Source organism: Erpetoichthys calabaricus, chromosome 11 (assembly GCF_900747795.2).
Source record: "Erpetoichthys calabaricus chromosome 11, fErpCal1.3, whole genome shotgun sequence".
Lineage (NCBI taxonomy): Eukaryota > Metazoa > Chordata > Cladistia > Polypteriformes > Polypteridae > Erpetoichthys > Erpetoichthys calabaricus.
The window spans coordinates 116117088-116138507 of NC_041404.2; the positions used below are offsets into that span (position 1 = coordinate 116117088).

Genomic DNA, 21420 nt, shown 5'->3' on the forward strand with positions numbered 1-21420 from the left:
GAATATATGGACATAGGAGATATGACAGAAGTATATAGATATTGTTCGGCTTTAAACTTTAAGTCGGAGACTTGTAGATCGTCTAATTCGTGTTGCCATCAGGGAAAAGTAGTGTTTCTTTCCAATGAAGAGGCGTATCCACGAGAATTAAAAGATTTGTTGTTTGGTGAAAGTGAAATCCACATACTCGAGTGACAGAGATGCGAAGTGGCTGGTGCATAGCACCCGCCCGGGGGGTTGGCGAGCAGGGAGCACAGCCCCCTAGTATTATAAAATAAAATATTACCTTCGTCGCTAGTGGTATGGCGGTAATTCTAATATGAAGAAAGAAAAAATCTATAATGGATACGCTTAGCTTTGTAATGGCTGACTCAGTCTCCCTAACCGGCAGCTACACCACCAAGACCCGTGGCCTGGCGAGTTGTGGACATTAGACCCGATAAGCCGTACTTCTTCAAAATAAACTCCCCCCAATCGATGATGAAAAATAAGCCAAAAAACAAACAGTATGTAAAATAATAAAATGAGTATATATTAATAAAGAAAGAAATGAACAAACTCCAAACAATTGTGGCAGACGGCTGGGGGTGGCATCCAGCCGGGACGCCCAGGAAGACAGGAGGAGGGCTCTTGCCTCCTCCAGACCACCCTGGTTCCTTTAGGGGCCACGGGTGCAGGGCTTGGAAGCCCAACCCTGTAGGGGCCCGTGGTCTCCGTCAGGGGGCGCCCCCATGCCTGAAGGACCCGGAACCCCAACACTATTCCGCCACACCAGGAAGTGCTGGGGGGAAGAAGACTGGAAACACCCGGAGGGCTTCCGGGAATACAGCCGGCACTTCCGCCACACAAGGGAGTGTCTAGGGAGTGTCGGGGATCACCTGGAGCCCATCCGGGGAATTATAAAAGGGGCCGCCTCCCTGCAGAGGAGGACTGGAGTCAGGTGAGGAGTGGACAAGGTTTGTGTGCAGGAGAGTGGCGGCGGCCTGAAGAGCAGGCAGAGACTGAGAGAGGCCTGGACTTTGGGGGAGTTTGGTGCTTGAGACACTGGGTTGTGCACTTTATTGGACTGTAATTATGCACAATAAACGTGTGGTGGACTTTAATATGGTGTCCGTCTGTCTGTGTCCGGGCAGCGTATCACACAATATACAGTATACATCATACCCCAATCAACCCCGACATAACATTCAACCCCAAAAGTGTCCAGTGGAAAGTAATAATAAAAAGAAAAGATGCAGCACAAAGTTAATATAATAATACATTTTATTTATATAGCGCCTTTCCCATGCTCAAGGCATTTACAGAATATAATAAAGAACGGCAGAATATACAGTATATAGCATTGTACAAACCAGATAAATAAAGAAGATTAAGACAGTAAATACTGAAAAAAACAGACAACATAATTGCTGGTCTAGCACACACATGCAGGTTACATGATCATCTTGATAGAGAAGTAAACTGAGAGAAGGGTAATAAAGTCAAGTAGAGCTAAAAGCCTTCCTGAACAGATGAGTTTTGAGTTGTTTTTTAAAAGAATTCATGGAGTCAGCTGACCTGATTAATTTTGGTAGGTCATTCCAGAGTCTGGGCGCTATACAGCTGAAGGCCCAGTCACCCATGGAGTGTAGATTAGTGAGGGGCACAACAAGATTACCAGAATCAGAGGACCTTAGTGGGTGGGCAGGCACATAGTGATGGAGAAGGTCACTGATGTAGTTTGGCGCGAGGTTATTTAAAGCTTTGTAGGTTATTAGTAGGATTTTATATTCGATTCTGTAGGACACAGGGAGCCAGTGGAGACGGAGCAGGATGGGTGTGATGTGCTCGCTGCTGCTGGTTCCAGTAAGGACTCTTGCAGCTGAGTTTTGAATAAGCTGGAGCTGTGATATAAGATTAGAAGGGGCACCTGCCAGTAGGGAATTACAATAATCGATGCGGGATGTGATAAAAGCAGGGACAAGTTTCTCAGCATTAGAGAAGGAGAGGAAGGAGCGAACACGGGATATGTTACGGAGGTGAAAGTAAGAAAGTTTCTTAATGTGATTTATGTGGGTGGAATAAGAGAAGGAGGAATCAAAAATGACACCAAGATTTTTTACAGTAGAGGCAGGTCTGATGAGATCACTGCCAAGATGGACTGGGAAGGAGCTCATTTTATTAAGTTGCATTTTAGTCCCAATTTGCAGGAGTTCAGTTTTATTGCAATTTAATTTTAAATAGTTCTGCTCCATCCAGGTTTTAATTTCACTAAGGCAGGTTGTGAGCTGAGAAAGCTCTGATGAAGCTCCACTTTTAACATTGAAGTAGAGCTGGGTATCATCTGCATAAAAATGATAACCCAGTCCATAACTACGGATAATATGACCAAGGGGAAGCATGTAAATACAGAAGAGAAGAGGACCGAGGACAGAGCTTTGAGTGACTCCTTGTGTGACTGACACTGAGCTGGATCTACTGTTGCCAAGACTAACAAACTCTTGCCTATCAGTCAGATAGGACTTGAACCACTGGAGGGCAGTGCCAGAGATACCCATCATGTTCTCCATTCTGATCAGTAGGATGTCATGTCTGACAGTGTCAAATGCTGCACTGAGGTCTAACAGAATTAATATGTTGGTTTGTCCAGAGTCTGCTGCCATAAGCAAATCATTGGTTACCCGTAGCAGAGCAGTTTCACAGTCTGAATCCAGACTGAAAGGGTTCCATCAAATTATTAGAGGTTAGGTAATTGGTGAGTTGGGAAGCTACAACACGCTCAAGAACTTTTGACAGGAAAGGTAAGTGGGAAATAGGCCAGAAATTGTTAAGATTGTCAGCATCAAGGCCAGACTTTTTAACATTGGGGTTACAGAAGCAATTTTAAAAGTGAGCGGCACGGAGCCAGTGTCAAAACCCCCCATTGACCCCACACTGAACACGAACTCAATAAGACACACAGAAAGCACAAAACGCACATAAAAGTCCAGAAGATTTAAAGGAAAATGGGTCATGTTTGTGAACCTGGTTCAGCTGGAAATTACACGGTTGAAAATGATGGCTTGCTCCTCTTCCTCCTCTCCCTAAACAACAAGAAACAGTCTCACCGTGCTTATCCTCGGTACGTAGCGTAATCCAGAACCCCGGGGTTATGTGGTGCAAAGATGTTGTTGTCGGGCGTTGAAAGGGGCAGGTAGACAAAGGGGTGAATGATTTGATTTGCTGCTCTCTCCTGTCTCTGTAGTGAAATGGCGGTCTAGTTGAACGGAATGGTTTTTTGTTTGTTTTCCTTTCTGTCCTTCCATTTAAATAGTGAATGATTGGAAGCAGATGATGGAATTGACAGGATCAATTATCGTGAGGGGCCACGGTTCCACAGTGTTATCCTTCCCTCCATTGTTTCCAGGGGAGCATATTTACATAGACACACAAACACGTAAACAGGACAACCCTACGAAAAAGACAGGACTCCGCACTAAATGAATTTACGATGATATTAATCACGTAGCACCACTGACCCTCACAATAATACAATTTCAAAGAAAGCTCTTGGCAAAGCGTGATGCAGTCATGGGTTGGCTCAGACCACTTTGAGAGTGCAGGTGGCACGGTTCCCTGGTATGGGCAGGAGTGATGTCTTCCATCTGTCCATTTTCAGCACACTTGCCAGAGCTTTATACTTTTCTCACAGTCTTTGCCTCCAAAATAAGAACATGCAATTTCCAAACATCTCTTTGCTAGCGCAGTCCAATTTGAAATAACTCCTCATCATAAGGTGACTGTCACCCGGCAAGGGGTACACCTACTCTCCTTTAATCGCCTGCCTGAGTTGCTGCTTCTTATTTCTGTTTCACCTTCTCCCTGTCGGTTTGCTTATGTGGCATAAATGCTTCAGCGGTGTCCATTCATGGCCTCAGTTAGCTGTTTTAAGTAAAATAACGCAAGGTGGAATAAAACTCTGTGATCACAGTGCAACACTTCAGCCCTTTGTCTACAGTGGGTTTGTCCTGCGATGGACTGGCGCCGTATCCAGGTGTCGCTCCTGCCTTGTGCCCAGTGATTGCTGGGATTGGCAAATATTTGAATGGATGGATGGATGGATGGATATGCATAAAAGGGATTGTGGTGCATGTCATGGTCAACCATTATAACCACCTTGTAAAAATACTGAGAGCCCTTAATTAACCCTTCAGACCCCCTTGAAAGCTTGAAAGTCAGGCCATGTTGTGCTGTAAATCACTTGCTGCCCTCAACTGAGCTTGTAGCAGCCATCAAACAGCTCTTCCCAGGCAGGGTGGGCACAGATGCTTGAGTGGCGGCTGCCATTCTGTTCTCCCACAAGGAACCTGGCACGTCAAAAGCCGTGCAGACGGCCATGATAAGCAGGCACAAACTAAGCACAAGTCTGTAACCCAATAGCCAGCCGAGCCAAGCGTCTAAACCCAATGCACTGAAAGGAGAAAGAGCTATGAAAAGAAATGGGAAGAGTTTATTGTTTTATATTTTTTAAATAGCCGCATAGAAGGCAATGCCATGTAACTGATGACACGATGCACAACCTCAGGAGGTCCGGCATGTAAAAGTACTGCATCACATCATAACAACTGGTAACAAAAATGGCAGCACCTTCTTAAAAATATCAAATATAACGCAAGTAAAAAAACAAGCATTTCTCAGAAACAATTACACCTTTATATTCACCGAGGCTGAAAACCCCTAAAGAAACTATTTTGAACCTCAGAAAAATGAATAAGCAAAGTAAATAGTAAAAGTTGAAAAAATAAAACACTCTACAAGTCTGAAGAGGGAATGCAAAAGATGGCAGAGACTTTCAGAGAAAAACCCTAAACAGGAGCTCTAGATGGCACGCTGTGCCTGCCTTGGAGGAACGGGCATTCCTATAACCGCGTCAGCGAGGCCTGTGAACTGTGACGGGTGGCCAACTGGCTTATGGCTCACACTTCACCCTAATCTGCATGATTTTATTGCTGCACACAAACAGTGTCTACATGTGTATTGCCTCAGGAAAAGCGGTGTCATGCATTTATGTACAGATGATAGAATTGTGTTTGTCCTCCGGGGGAGATTTGGCTTTTTACAGAAGCTCTTTACATAAATATATATATAAATATAGACAGGGTGAGTCAAAATTACACAATGGTACTGCTATGTATATACTTATTTACATGTTTTGTGGACAATTTATGTGCCACATATGATACATGATGGTGAACAGGTTGAGACATTCCTGTAAATCATCTTGCACATATGAAGTATGTTTTGTGAATACATTGTTTCCTCCATTCAAATGTTCACATAATTTTGACTCACCCTGTATTATGTAATAATATATATAATAATTATAATGAATATATATAATGTAATAATTGTACAATAAATATATATTATATCCTAGTGTGGTGAAAGTGCTACCAAACAGGGCCCAATAAACGTCCAGGTGCCCCCTGGTGGTGGCCATGGGCCCCAACAGCATTGAGCTTCCATGCTCCAAACCCGTGGCCCCACTGTAAGCCAAGGGGACTGCCCTCTATTGGTCCATGTGGGGGGGTTTAGTAGCCAATATAAGCCCTCCCCCCAGGTCCTTCTATGCCAAAGGTGTCCTGGCCGGGTAAGGGCCTTGATGGTCCGTCACTATATATATATACAGTATATATATATTTGCAGCTGGAGATCCAGACACTTGGACATAAATCCAGCATATGCAAACTTAAGAAGAACATGTTCATAATAAATAAACTGTACACCCAATACCCCCCCCATCACACTGACTTAGCCACCCCCCCCCACCCCATCCACGTAATGTGTTGCTATATATTGCCTTTGATTCTTGTAAGTCTAAGCATTATCCTCTGATGAAAACCCCTGGTAGGGGTTGAAAGCTCAGGAATAAAAACTACTTTATGATACGTGATTCATTTTTCCTCCCTTTGCGAATCTCCAGCTGCAAATATGCAAACCGTATCACAGACCTTCTCTTCCATATATATTACTGTATATAATATACAGTATGTATGATAAATATATATCATATATTTATGACATGGCTTATCAAGATAAGCATTTCCTTTAAGTGATAGAATTCTCAATAGCCACGGTGCCTTTAAAAAATATTCACGTTGGTAGTTTTCATATTTTATTGTTGAATCGGCGGCATGGTAGCGCAGTGGTAGCGCTGCTACCTCGCAGTTAGGAATCCTGGGTTCGCTTCCCCGGTCCTCCCTGCGTGGAGTTTGCATGTTCTCCCCGTGTCTGCGTGGGTTTCCTCCCACAGTCCAAAGACATGCAGGTTAGCTGCATTGGCGACCCTAAATTGCCCCTAGTGTGTGCTTGGTGTGTGTGTGTGTGTGTGTGCCCTGCGGTGGGCTTGCGCCCTGCCCGGGGTTTGTTTCCTGCCTTGCGCCCTGTATTGACTGGGATTGGCTCCAGCAGACCCCTGTGACCCTGTAGTTAGGATATAGCGGGTTATATAACTAAACTGGGGCTTCAAACTCCAACCAATCTCTTAATGAGAAGCCAATTCTTGCTGTTAATTAAACTCATTATTTATTTCCACAGCTTGTTGCTGCTCTCATTCTACCATAGCAAACATTTCCAAAACTGTTGATTTTCTGTTTTTTCTAAGAACACCTTCGAGATGTTTTGATGACCTCGGAGATTAACCTTACTGTGACCCTCACCTTTCTTTATGTTCAGATAATGTGGTTAGCTGGTGATGTGGCAGCTTGTTTTGTGTCTCATTATTGTTTGGCTCCTCATTAAGGATAAAGAAAGAACTACGGGGTCTGAGTCAAGTTAATTAAAACAAAGGCAAAAGAAGTTAATTAGCAGCAAAAACTGGTCATTAATGAAGAAGATGGCTAAATGAAAACCTGCTGCCACTGCGGCCCTCCAAGGCTGGAGTTCGACACCCCTGCCCTACACCCACAAAAATAATACAACCTGATGACCTGATGTATCCAGCAGGGGGTGCTAACTCCCTTGGAATGAGTTCTTTTGTAATTGCGGCGTGTTACATAACCCAAAGCTATATAGATATAATATAAAAAGGCGATACCCCTCCCTTAGTGATACGGCAGTAAGAAATCACATAGGAGAAATAATTAGCTTTGGTTAATGACGGCTTACGCAGCATAACAGACAACAGAAGCCAATGGCAAGAACCCAGTTCGGGAGTGGGGGCCCGATGTGTAGTCTGCCATTTTTGCCGTTGCATTGGAAGGATTTTCAGGATCAGATGACGTTATCTCCCATCCGTATGTTGGCTTCAAAGGTTTGCCGGGCAATGTGCCAAGGCTTTATACTCTTTCTTCACGTGTAGGCCCCCACTTAGGTGAATCATGCAATTCCAAACAAGGCAAACGGGTTTACAGTTTTATGCTGACTTTGACAGACTAAAAATAGTATACAACAGTCCTCTGTCAGACTGTCCATTTCCAGTTGTGTCTACCTGTCTTGTCTTATAATGCTTGCCTAGCAGTTCTATATGGTGAACCCCTGTGCTAAATCTGGCTCTGTGTCCACTGTGCATGTGAGTAGAAAAAGGCCGATTTATAAGATATATTTGCATAGAGTACAGTGACATATTAAACTTGTGCTTATTACACCTGGATGACCGTCAGTACATCCACATAAACTACAGTTGTGGCCAACAGTTTTGAGAAGGACACAAGTATTGGTTTTCACAAAGTCTGTTGCTTCATTGTTTTTAGATTTTTTTGTCAGGTGTTTCTATGGTATACTGAAGTATAATTACAAGAATTTCATAAGTTTCAAAGGCTTTTATTGACAATTACATTAAGTTTATGCAAAGAGTTAATATCTGCAGTGTTGGCCCTTCTTTTTCAAGACCTCTGCAATTCACCCTGGCATGCTGGCAATCAACATCTGGGCCAAATCCTGAATGATGGCAGCCTATTCTTGCATAATCAATGCTTGGAGTTTGTCAGTTTTTGTTTGTCCATCCGCCTCTTCAGGTTTGACCACAAGTTCTCATTGGGATTAAGGTCTGGGGAGTTTCCTGTCCATGGAACCAAAATTTCAATGTTTTGATCTCTGAGCCACTTAGTTATCACTTATGACTTATGGCACGGAGCTCCATCATGCCGGAAAAGGCATTGTTCATCACCAAACTGTTCTTGGATGGTTGGGAGAAGTTGCTCTCGGAGGATGTTTACCGTTCTTCATTCATGGCTGTGTTCATAGGCAAAATTGTGAGTGAGCCCACTCCCTTGGCTTAGAAGTAACCCCACACATGAATGGTCTCAGGATGCTTTATTGTTGGCCAGACACAGGACTGATGGTAGCGCTCACCTTTTCTTTTTTCTGGATGCCTCAAACTATCGGAAAGGGGATTCATCAGAGAAAATGACTTTACTCCAGCAGTCCTCAGCAGTTCAATCTCTGTACCTTTTGCAGAATATCAGTCTGTCTCTGATGTTTTCTTTGGAGAGAAGTGGCTTCTTTGCTGCCCTTCTCGGCAGGCCATCCTCACTATGTGTGCAGATGCACTCACAACTACCTGCTGCCATTCCTGAGCAAGCTCTGCACTGGTGGTGCCCCGATCCCACAGCTGAATCAACTTTAGGAGATGGTCCTGGCACTTGCTGGACTTTCTTGGGTGCCCTGAAGCCATCTTCACAACAATGGAACCTCTCTATTCTGACTCAACCAGCGTGGCAGAGTGATCTCCAGCCTTGTCCTCGTCAACACTCTCACCGGTGTTAACAAGAGGATCTCTGAAGTGATGTCAGCAGGTCCTTTTGTGGCAGGGCTGAAATGCTGTGGAAATGAGTGTTTTGGAATTAAGTTCATTTTCATGGCAAAGAGGGACTTTGAAATTAATTACAATTCATCTGATCACTCTTCATAACATTCTGGAGTATATGCAAACTGCCATCATAAAAACTGAAAATTAATATTTGTGTCATTCTCAAAACTTCTGGCCAGGACTGTAGAAGGCAGCTACTGAGAGCGGACACCGAGAGGTCTGTGATAATTCTGAAGGAGTTACAAGCTACAGTGATTCAGACTGGAGAGACTGTGCAGACAACAACTGCTGCCTTGCTGCTTCACCAGTCACAGCTTTATGGGAAAATGGGAAAGAGAAAGCCACATCTCAGCAGAAGGCACATGGAAGAGTGTGAGGTCGCCTTCTATGATCTGATGAACTTTTTGACCATCAGACTAAACGCCATATTTGGTGTAAGCTGAACATTGCACCTTATCCAAAACACACCATCCCTACTGGGAAACATGGTGGTGAAAGTGTGGTACTGTGGGATGCTTCTGTGCAGCAGGCCCTTGTTGGCATGTGAGGACAGAGGGGACAATGAAAGCAGTAAAATGTAGAGAAGAAACTCGCACCTTGGGAGAAGATTTTCTTTTCAGCATGACAACGAGCTCAAGCATAACGGCAAAGATACGCAGGAATAGTTTAAAAAGAACAAAGTGAATGTCCTGGGGCCTCATTTATAAAGCCCTTGGATTCACAGGTGAAAATATGTGCACGGCAAAAAAAATCTTAAGTATTAAACCGAATGTAAACTATGGAAGCGTATTTGGGCCACAGAGAAGAAAAAAAATACAGACACAGTGAAGAAAAAATAAACTATATGACGAGAATAAAGTTGACATGTTGACTTTATTCTCGACATTTCCACTTTATTCTTGTAGTTTATTTTGTCATTAAAGTAGAATGTCAAACTAAACTTCATCTTAAAATGACTGTTTAACACTACTAGATTTTCTCAAACCCCGTCATAAATTATGTAGCACATTAAATGCTTTGCATTAAGTGTTCCCCGACCGAGTTGTTAATCGCTACACGCTACTTAAACTGACTTCATCCTGCACTGAGGAGGCGCCGGCAGCGATCGCCACTAAGAATCCATTCACTTCATGATATTCCTGCTCTCTGAACATTTAGAATGCTAAGATAAATACTTGATATCATTTTCATGATGAAATGCATTAAAGCAGGCATTAAACATGCACGGTAGTGAGGCGGTAGTGCTGCTCCCTCGCAGTAAGGGGTCCCCAGGTGTACGTTCAGTGTAGAGAACTTTATGGCAGGTGTGACAAGGCTCCAAAAAACTGGATGTATGAATGGCTATCGCACAGGTTTAACTTAAATATTGTGTAAATGTTGGGTTTGTGATCTGGTGGTCAGAGACACGAACACAGAATTCAATGGATGTTCTTCTGAGCGCGCTTTCTTTATTACATGGGTGCTGTCTCTGTCTGACGTACCAAACCTCCAGTTCCTCTTTCTCCACCTAACCAGTCACCACACGATAAACGTCTTTGTGAAATTAAAACTAGTTATAAACTTAGACCACGGAGTGTTCACAACTGTTATACATGTTTAGTTATGCCAACCATTCAGGGTTGCGCCCATCCCAGCAAGCATTGTGTGTGAGGCACCAGCACATCGCAGGGTGACTATGAGCAACACATAGGGTTGACAGATTAGAAAATTAGAAATACGGGACACTCTTAAAATCTCTCTCTATATTACTATATATATATATATAAATTTATACATACCCCCTACACACCCAGACCAATGTATTATATAAAAGTAGAGACGTAAGTTAAAAACATAAAGCAAGGATTTTAATGGGTTATGAGGAAAACAAAACTAAAATCATTTGAAAATAATTGAGTACAAGCTAAAAAAAATTCTGTAAAAGTGAAATCATTTGAAAATATTTATTTAACACAGACAACACAGAAATGCAATTATTATTTAGTACAGGCCGTGGCGAGTAGTAACAACACTTTGTTGACAGTCACTGTATGTTGCAATGCTGACACAGAACTGCAAAACGGTAAGAGTGTCGCTGCGTGTCCTCAGTCAACCATAACAACTGAACAAGTTGCAGACAGGCAGCAAACACTCATTTCCTCGATACATTTGGGTTATTTTCATCAAGAGAATCTGAGAAAAGAAAAGAAAATTACTTATAAACTTACAACTAAGTACCGTAAGAAGGTAGTAAAAATTTATTTTTATTACGAAATTTGAACTAAGTACGGGACATTTGCGTGTCCCTGAAAGGTCAGTACGGGACAGGGGACACAATTATCAAATATGGGACATGTCCCGTATATAAGGGACGCCTGGCAACCCTAGCAAAACATACACTAGCAGGGTCAATCTATCAGAACAAAACCCCTCAGCCTACATGACTTTGAAAGGAATCTGAAGCACGGCGAGTAAACGCACCAGAAAAACATGTAAATTCAAAGCAGGGAACACCCGGGACCTCCACGCCACCATGCCCCCCACATGATTAATACCTGCTTTAATGCACTTCATCATGAAAATGATATCAAGTATTTATCTTAGCTTCCTAAATGTTCAGAGAGCAGGAATATCATGAAGTGAATGGATTCTGTGCGGCGATCGCTGCCTACGCCTCCTCTTAGTGTAGAGGAAGTCAGTTTGAGAAGCACGCAGCGATTAACAATTGGGTCGGGGAACACAACACAAAACATTTGATGTGCTATGTAACTTATGATGTGGTTTGAGAAAATCCAGTAAATTAAATATTCATTTTAAGATGAAGTTTAGCTTACGATGTTCTACTTTAATGACAGTCAACATGTTGACCTTATTCTCGACATATACTTTTTTTCTTCTTCACCGTGGCCCTAATACACTTCCGTAGTAAACACATTTCTATGTAATTTACCGTTTACTAATCCCACTCACCCTGTAAAATGTTCCTCACATGAGCGCACCTCAAACGCCTCCCGTAAATGGAGTGTGTTAATCAGCCTTGATACTGCAGAACTTCACGGGCTGACAGAGAAGCATCTCATGTAACCCACTGAGCCCCCCTACCCAAATTCAATAGTTTTTGGCTGTACTCCGCAACTGAGAGCACGACATCATGCATGGCTCCTCTGCATTCAGGGGTTCGTTGCCAGTGTGTGAGCGGGTAGCCGCTGATACCTGGCACATGTAATGACATTAGCTGGGTCGTCTGAATTGCCCTACTTGATTAAGGGTGTTGTCAGTTCCCAGCTTTTTTGAAATGTTGCGTATGCGCGGGTCAGAGTTGCTGTAAACATGTGCGCATTTTCCGGTCACGTTTTCTTACATAAATCTCGATATCTGTGTGGAAGTTGCATACGCGCATATTGAACTTCTTTTTTGAGGCCTATTGAGAGTCCGTTGCTTGGTGCAACTAACAATTTGTTGCTGGACTCGACAAAGGCTGTTCACTCGGGATCCTCAAGCAGCCTGACAGCAAAGAGCTTGAGCACTTTGATAAAGAAGAATGGGGAAAAAAATCACAGCTTGCAGGAGCGCAAAGCTTACAGAGACCTGTGCACACAGACTCAAGGCCGTCATGGCTGCCAAAGGTACTTCTGCCAAATACAGTCTCGAAGAGGGTGAATATGTATGTGTTATAAGTGTATATGTTTAATATGTCACTGTTGTCTGTACAAATATTTTATAAATCTACTTTTCTTTGTACTCAGATGCACAGCTAATACAAAGCCAGATTTAGCGCAGGGGCTCATCATTTAGAACTGCTAGGAAAGCATTAGAAGACAAGACAGGGACAACTGCAAAATGGCCATTGCATACTATTTCTGTGTGTCAAACTCGTTATCCTCTCTTTTGCCTTCTTTGGAATTGCATGATTTACCTTAGTAGGGGTCTGCACATGGAGAAAGATTATAAAGCCTTGGCACATTGCCTGGCCCACCTTTGAAGCCAACGGAAGGATGGGAGATAACGGAAAATCCTTCCAATGCAGTGACGAAAATGGCAGACTTCTACACATCTGGCACCCACTCTGGAAGGTCTTGTCATGGCTTTCTTCGTCTGCTGTGCCACGTAATCTGTCATTAAAGAAAGTGAAGTTATTTCTCCTATGTGATTTCTTACTGCTGTATCACTAAGGGAGGGGTATCGCCTTTTTAAATGAGATCTCTATAGTTTCGGGTTATGTAACACGCCACAATTACTAAAGAACTCATTCCAAAAAGGGAGGTAGCGCCCCCTGCTGGATACAGTATGTTATACATTAATTGGCGAGATATATTTGCAATTTATTTTAACAATTTTCTAGAATTCTGTTTTCATTTTCATATTAAAAACTCTTTTTTCGTTGATCTGTGTTCAAAAAAGTCAAATCCACTGTGATTCAATGTTGCATAACAATAACACGTGAAAACTTTGCACCAAAATACACTTTTCACACTAGAGGGCTAGCCAGACCCCCGATTACCTCAGGTTCTTTTGTATGCTGATCATAAAACACATAGAATATTGGACTGGTACCAGCACACCCCCTCCTCAAACAGGGTTGGAACACGGATGGACGGAGGTAAAGCTACGAACCGCTAGGCCACTGCTATTTCTACACCCAGGCCATCTAACCCATGTCTCTCCCGCTTTGTTTCAGATCTTTACCCAGCATTTCTTTCTGGTGGACCCCAGTCCCTCCACAGCCTCCACTTAACTGCAGTCAAGTGTGCCGGTGAAGCCTACCCAGTGCCTAAACTACGGAGTGTCCTCCTTCCCCTCTGTGGTCAAATCATCGGTGGGTCTGTTATCCCAGGTCTTTGTGACTAAGCAGGTTACATGGTGTCCACTTTGCAGGGTTTGATGGATCCCGGGTAACAAGGCAGACGACGTGTCAAGGCGAGTGTTGCACTCTGGGCCAGCGACTCACATACACGCCGCCGTGTTCTTAACGAGTTGCTTACATTCGCGTCAGTTGTTGTTCTGTCCCTTTAAATGTCATGTCCAGAGCACAGACGTGAACGTTGTTCTCGTCTCGTGTTTCACTGCAGGTCCATTGTTGCACATCATGTATGTGTGGTTCTACAGAAGGATTTTTATTCCCAGTTTTAAAGTCTTTTGTTTAAGGTGAATGCAGATAGTGCAAATAATGACCAAAGTGTCCAGCAATTAAACAGAAAAATGATTTTTCCATAAATTTGTGTCCTTCATGAAACAGAAATTCTTCCCTATGAAATGTATCGAACACACAAGATGTTGCTATAAATTCCATTAAACAGGGATCCCATGTTGTGTGGCACTGCAGAAAAATAAGATTTTGCACACCCGTCACTGGCACCTTGTATCTATCCATAGCTTAATGCAAAGTAAAACAAATAAGCTCTGTGACTGTGACGTAGATAAACTATGATGTCTTTCTCACTTTATGTACTTCTCATGGTGACATCATGTGCTGAACTGTTTCCTATTGATAAATACTGCAGCTGCCCAACCCTGAGTGATGTTTCCACTAAGACATATTTAAGGAGTGTAAGGCAAGTGTCAGGCGAGTGTCACAAGAGTTCCTCACTTACAGATTTACCGATGTTGTTTCTCGTCCTAGAGTGTGTCTCTGTATTACATCTTGCCTGAAGAAGGGGCCTGAGTTGCCTCGAAAGCTTGCATATTGTAATCTTTTTAGTTAGCCAATAAAAGGTGTCATTTTGCTTGACTTAACTCTACATTCATAATGGCTAACAAGGTACAACACCCTCGTGCTAAAGAATTCCTCCACAAACCCATCATTTTGCTGTCTTCTATAAAGATGTCTTCCTTTAAGCTCATTATCCTAGAAGTCTTTACATCTTCTTATATAAAATGCTACCGTGGCTGTCCGTTTGTCTGTGCAGGATTTTAAATCACCTGTAGCTTACAAACTGTTTGAGCTACTGAACTGAAATTTGGTACACATATACTACGTGACGTCCGCTATCCGCTTTTGGGGTGATGATTGACCGCCAAGGTTATTCCTCTTTTTATTTTATTGTAGAATCAACTCTCGGCAGTGGCCAGCAAGCATACCAATGCTGTTTTCATCCCTACCACCTTCGCCATCACTTCTTCTACCTCTTCATATCTTAAATCATTCTTGAGGCAGATTGAAGACATAAGCGCCAGCTTAAGTGAAAAATTAAGGAAAACGTATTAAGTAATTGTAACACAAACACCGACTTAATCAATTTTAACGCAAAAAGATGCCAACGAAAGAAGAGAAGAAGCGGGCTGCTAGGGTGGGGAAAAGAAGAGCTGCATCAACATCTGAGCAAACGAATACTAAATGTACAGAGAAAGAGCACGAAAACTAGGAATGTAGGACTGGGAAGTCAAGTGCATTCATGCAGTGCGCCATTACTGGAAATGTAATAATTCTTAACCCTGACAACCCCCGAGTTCCTGATTGCTAAATATGTCTATGAATTTTCATAAATTGTTATATTTTCGTTGTATTTTGACCCACCTGCTATCCTAATGACTTGGTCCTTTCTGTGTTCCCAGGCCCACAATTTTATGTCCTCATCACTTTCTTATAACAGGTGCCGGCCTTTTTGTGTAACATGTTAGGGTTCATTTGCCTGTCTTGGGTTGCTCAATTGTGCGAAGCCTACAAGCAAATCGGTCGCTGATTGGAGGAGGTTTTTTGAAAACAATGAATCTTAAGAGATTAACATGCAATATAATCTGCTGGAGCGGAGCAGTACTTGCCAAGTGCCAGATGTGGGGTGAGGAACAGAGAGACGCAAGTGTATAAAAGAGAAGAAAAAAAAAGACATTGAAAATGAAAGGAGAACAGAAAAGAAAGAGCAATCGCTTGTCAAAAGATCAGAATTCACTGGTGAGAGGACAGGATGGGCCGCACCCTCCCATTATTTCAGCGATCATACACACTCATCCACTGGGCAAGTGTTTAACATTCTAAAATCGATAAATAAATTAAATTAAACCTTTGAAATTGGCATGAGACATGACTTGTAACAAGAAGACAGGAGCCCCTGAAAGAATAAATGAATACACTTGAAAAAGTGGTTTTATATATATATATATATATATATATATATATATATAAATAAAAGCCAAATACCACTGACTCACTCATCCATAATAAATAATAATAATACATTTTATTTATATAGCACCTTTCCCATGCTCAAGGCACTTCACAGAGTTTAAGAAAGAATGGCAGGGTATACAGTATATAGCATTGTACTAAACCAGATAAATAAAGATAGTAAATTCAGAGAAAAGCCTAACAGACAACATAATTGATGGTCTCGCACACACACATACAGGTTACATGAGCATCTTGACAGAGAAGTAAACTGAGAGAAGGGTGATAAAGTCAAGTAGAGCTAAAAGCCTTCCTGAACAGATGAGTTTTGAGTTGTTTTTTAAAAGAATTCATGGAGTCAGCTGATCTAATCAATTTCGGTAGGTCATTCCAGAGTCTGGGCGCTATGGAGCTGAAGGCCTTGTCACCCATGGAGTGTAGATTAGTGTGGGGCACAACAAGATTACCAGAATCAGAGGACCTTAGTGGGCGGGCAGGCACATAGTGATGGAGAAGGTCACTGATGTAGGAGGAGGACTTGAAATTTGGAATGTAGGTTACCCTTGGCCCATAGGTGCTTGATAAGAAACAGTTTTAAAAATTTTGTGGTCCAAGCGCGAAATTTCTTAATAGTTTTTGAGACCCGTTTGTATGTCTGTCTGCTTTTCATGAGAGAACTACTTAACGGATTTAGATCAGGTTTTTTCTATAATTTACTTGAACATTCCGTTGATTTTGCGACTTTCTCATTGTGCTAAGTATCATAGTTCGCTCGCGGTACCGATTTATTAGCCCAGATCCGAGAGTGACTCATCAGGATTTGGGGCGGCCCCCCTCACTCACGCATCTACCTCGGGTCGTAACCTTAACTCCGCTTAGTTAGCAAATGAGAGAACTACTTAACTGATTTAGATCGGGTTTTTTTTCTATAATTTGCTTGAACATTTCGGTTGATTTTGCGACTTCTCTCACTGCTCTAAGAATCATAGTTCGCTTGCAGGAGTGATATATTCATGCTAATCTGAGACAGAGGCTACGGACCGAGGGGAGGTCGAAAAGTGACGTCAGGTGTAGAGAGCTGGGCCGGGGCCCTCCTCACTGTCCTGTTTCACTAATACTCAGGCGAAGCCGTGGGGAAGAGTTAGTAATTAAATAAGAAAGTCTTACATCTTTAATGTAATATATGGAATACAATTCATATTTTTCATTTTCTCATCAGTATGCGAGAGTGGATAGAAATTAACATTAAAGAAAAATGCGGAGACAGAACTTGAGCATAAGAGTGTGCGATAAATACCTCTGTGGGTCACTGACATCCTCTTTTCTGATTCTTTTTTATAGACTTAAAATGACACCATTTTCACTTAATTCAGAGCAATTTTTACATTAACGTTTCTCACTTTCTTCTTTCCACTTCAGAGTCACCAGTTTCTTTATAATAACAATACACTCCTTCCCCTTTGTCTTTCAGTGAAATCCCCATGGACTTAACAACATGGACGGCTAACACTTTCCCATTGGACTTGCAGGAGTCAAACGCCAATACGCAGGCCAACTCATCCATGAACTCCAGTCTTCAGTGCACTGAAATGGCCCAATTTCAGCACCACCTTCTCCCCATTGTCTACAGCATTGTCTTTGTCTTCAGTTTAATTGAAAACATGACTGCACTCTACATTTTAAATAAGCAGTGGAAAAGATCCCCCCATTTCACTGCCTTTACGCTGAGTATCATAATTATTGACATTCTTTTTGCCTTCTCTCTACCGTTCATGATTTCATATCATCACAGAGGGAATGACTGGATGTTTGGGGATTTTCTGTGCAAGGTGGCAGGTTGCCTTTTTTTCTGCAATATGTACAGCTGCACAATATTCTTGTTTTGTATTTGCATTGACCGATACATTGCAGTTATGCATCCTATCAAGTACCTGCAACTTCAAAATTCTTTTTATCGCACATTCACTTCTTTTACCATATGGATGGTTATTGTTCTGGCTGCAGTCACATTTATTTTACTGGGTTCCAAAACCCGTAAGTTTTCAAATGGCAAACTTGCTTGTATGGAAAACTTTTCACATGATTTCTGGACTAAGCGACTGGCTGCATTTAGTACTATGTCAACAGTTCTGGGGTTCGTCACACCATTCCTCACCATTCTTGTCTGCTACTCCATCATTGCCAGGCGCATTATTGACATGACCCAGAAAAAGAAAGGCAGTCAGTACTTGAAGAAAAAATCCCTTTGTACCATAGCAGGGGTTGTGATGGTGTTGACGATCTGTTTCCTTCCCTTCCATGTTGTTCAGATTGTGCACATTTTATTACGCACCAATGTACTGCCTTACCCAGGATTGTTAAATTTTACATGTGTTGCTAAACCTGTTGCAACTGTGATGGCCAGCCTCAACTGCTGCCTGGATCCTTTTGTGTATTATTTTAGCATTGACAATTTTGACTTCCTTCCAGCATGTTTTGCCAGAAGACCCCAAAGAATTATTCAGAAAGAATCGTGTAGTTGAAGCACATAAACAAGTGAAGGGAATTGCTGTACACGCCACAACTTTGCCATTTTAAATGTCTCTGAATCTGCAAATATCCCTCACTTTTTTATTTTCAGAAAGTTATGAAAAAATGGATTATTTTCTTCATCTTTAACTCTTGTAACTCTTTTTTTTTTATATTTTATTTATTAATTTTTATTGTAATCATTCCATACAAATAGATCAATTTATAACCAAACAAAATTGAAGACAAATCAAACCCCACCCCTGAGAAGGAGAGCTTAGCCAAAGGAGAATTGCTTAGGGCTTTTTAATAAGGCAACAATAAATAAAAGAAAGGCAGAAATAAATATATAGGTAAATAAGAAATGGAGAAGGGAATTAAATGCGATAATCGTTATTTCTCTTATTCTAAAATAACTCTCGTAACTCTTTAATGATATATGTCATGTATAGTATTTGTGTATAATTAGCTTTAAAAGTAATGTTTATTTTGAACAGAGTCTTACAATACTTTTAAACATTTCATGAAACTGCCTTATTATACATTTTTTCTTAATATCCAGATCTCAGATACCTTACAATTCAAACCTGTGAAAGGCATCAAAAGGAGCTTCGAAACATTTGAAATGCTGGTAATTTCATTTAAATATTTCCACTTTTGTTGAAATCCAGAATTTCTGCAGTACATAAACACACACCAGGAATGTACTCCATATTTTATTTAAGTATTCAGGGCCTCAAATTCACAATTTGAGAATGTCGAGTTATAGCAATTTCTGTTTACAAGACATTCTCAGAAAAATACACTTCTGAGGGGTCCCATTTCAAAAGATAAAGTTGGGAATCGGGCTGTATTAGTAGTTATCTACGGCTTTTAACGCGTATCTAAAGGAAATTTAAAAACAAACGCTTAACCTGTTGCTAAAACTGTGATTTTGTTTCTATAGTTATACTAGGGGGCTTTGCCCTCTGCTCGCTTCGCTCACCAACAAACCCAAAACCCCCCAACCCTCCCCAGCCTGTGCTACATGCCACCCCATGGAGACACAGCCACTCCTCCGTAACCTCCTCTTAAACGGCGATACAGAGGGAAACAAATACAGGTTTTTTTTTTTTTTACCTCCTCTATGCTCGATCTGCTTTTTGCTGCTTGTGCCGTGCTGCATGTTCTGTTTGTCGCGCTGCCCTTCGAACATTTAAAAGCCTGTACAGCAGCTGTCCTGCTTGTCTCACGGGACATTAAAGTGTCTTTGAGAAAATCACGTCTCGACCCAAGATTTTTTTATATACAGATAGGTCCATAAATATTTGGACAGAGACAACTTTTTTCTAATTTTGGTTCTGTACATTACAACAATGAATTTTAAATGAAACAACTCCGATGCAGTTGAAGTGCAGACTTTCAACTTTAATTCAGTGGGGTGAACAAAACGATTGCATAAAAATGTGAGACAACTAAAGCATTTTATTAACACAATCCCTTCATTTCAAGGGCTCAAAAGTAATTGGACAATTGACTCAAAGGCTATTTCATGGGCAGGTGAGGGCAAGTCCGTCGTTATGTCATTATCAATTAAGCAGATAAAAGGCCTGGAGTTGATTTGAGGTGTGGTGCTTGCATGTGGAAGATTTTGCTGTGAACAGACAACATGCGGTCAAAGGAGCTCTCCATGCAGGTGAAAGAAGCCATCCTTAAGCTGCGAAAACAGAAAAAAACAATCCGAGAAACTGCTACAATATTACGAGTGGAAAGATCTACAGTTTGGTACATCCTGAGAAAGAAAGCAAGCACTGGTGAACTCAGCAATGCAAAAAGACCTGGACGTCCACGGAAGACAACAGTGGTGGATGATCGCAGAATCATTTCCATGGTGAAGAGAAACCCCTTCACAACAGCCAACCAAGTGAACAACACTCTCCAGGGGGTAGGCGTATCGATATCCAAGTCTACCATAAAGAGAAGACTGCATGAAAGTAAATACAGAGGGTACACAGCAAGGTGCAAGCCACTCATAAGCCTCAAGAATAGAAAGGCTAGATTGGACTTTGCTAAAGAACATCTAAAAAAGCCAGCACAGTTCTGGAAAAACATTCTTTGGACAGATGAAACCAAGATCAACCTCTACCAGAATGATGGCAAGAAAAAAGTATGGAGAAGGCGTGGACAGCTCATTATCCAAAGCATACCACATCATCTGTAAAACACGGTGGAGGCAGTGTGATGGCTTGGGCGTGCATGGCTGCCAGAGGCACTGGGACACTAGTGTTTATTGATGATGTGACACAGGACAGAAGCAGCTGAATGAATTCTGAGGTGTTCAGAGACATACTGTCTGCTCAAATCCAGCTAAATGCAGTCAAATTGATTGGGCGCTGTTTCATGATACAGATGGACAATGACCCAAAACATACAGCCAAAGCAACCCAGGAGTTTATTAAAGCAAAGAAGTGGAAAATTATTGAATGGCCAAGTCAGTCACCTGATCTTAACCTAATTGAGCATGCATTTCACTTGTTGAAGACTAAACTTCAGACAGAAAGGCCCACAAACAAACAGCAACTGAAAGCCGCTGCAGTAAAGGCCTAGCAGAGCATTAAAAAGGAGGAAACCCAGCATCTGGTGATGTCCATGAGTTCAAGACTTCAGGCCGTCATTGCCAGCAAAGGGTTTTCAACCAAGTATTAGAAATGAACATTTTATTTCCAGTTATTTAATTTGTCCAATTACTTTTGAGCCCCTGAAATGAAGGGACTGTGTTAAAAAAAATGCTTTAGTTGCCTCACATTTTTATGCAATCGTTTTGTTCACCCCACTGAATTAAAGCTGAAAGTCTGCACTTCAACTGCATCAGAGTTGTTTCATTTAAAATTCATTGTGGTAATGTACAGAACCAAAATTAGAAAAAAGTTGTCTCTGTCCAAATATTTATGGACCTAACTGTAATAGAGAGCTATACAAGAGCCATATATAATAATATGCACTCAAGACCATTTAAAACAACATACAGATTTACAGTATGTCATGTCCCACTATAAACAAAAGATTAAGTAAAACACACAATGTC

General features: G+C 41.7%; 1 protein-coding gene across 1 annotated transcript in view; it reads left to right on the forward strand.

Moving 5' to 3' along the window:
* Positions 1-18442, forward strand: part of LOC114642856 (lysophosphatidic acid receptor 6-like) — a 45202-nt gene extending 26760 nt beyond the window's left edge. The window contains exon 2 of the mRNA XM_028791615.2: positions 17320-18442. Coding sequence (XP_028647448.1) covers positions 17330-18370 — 1041 coding nt within the window. The 5' untranslated portion in view covers positions 17320-17329 and the 3' untranslated portion in view covers positions 18371-18442. The remainder of the gene's footprint in view (positions 1-17319) is intronic.
* The last annotated feature ends 2978 nt before the right edge of the window (positions 18443-21420 follow it).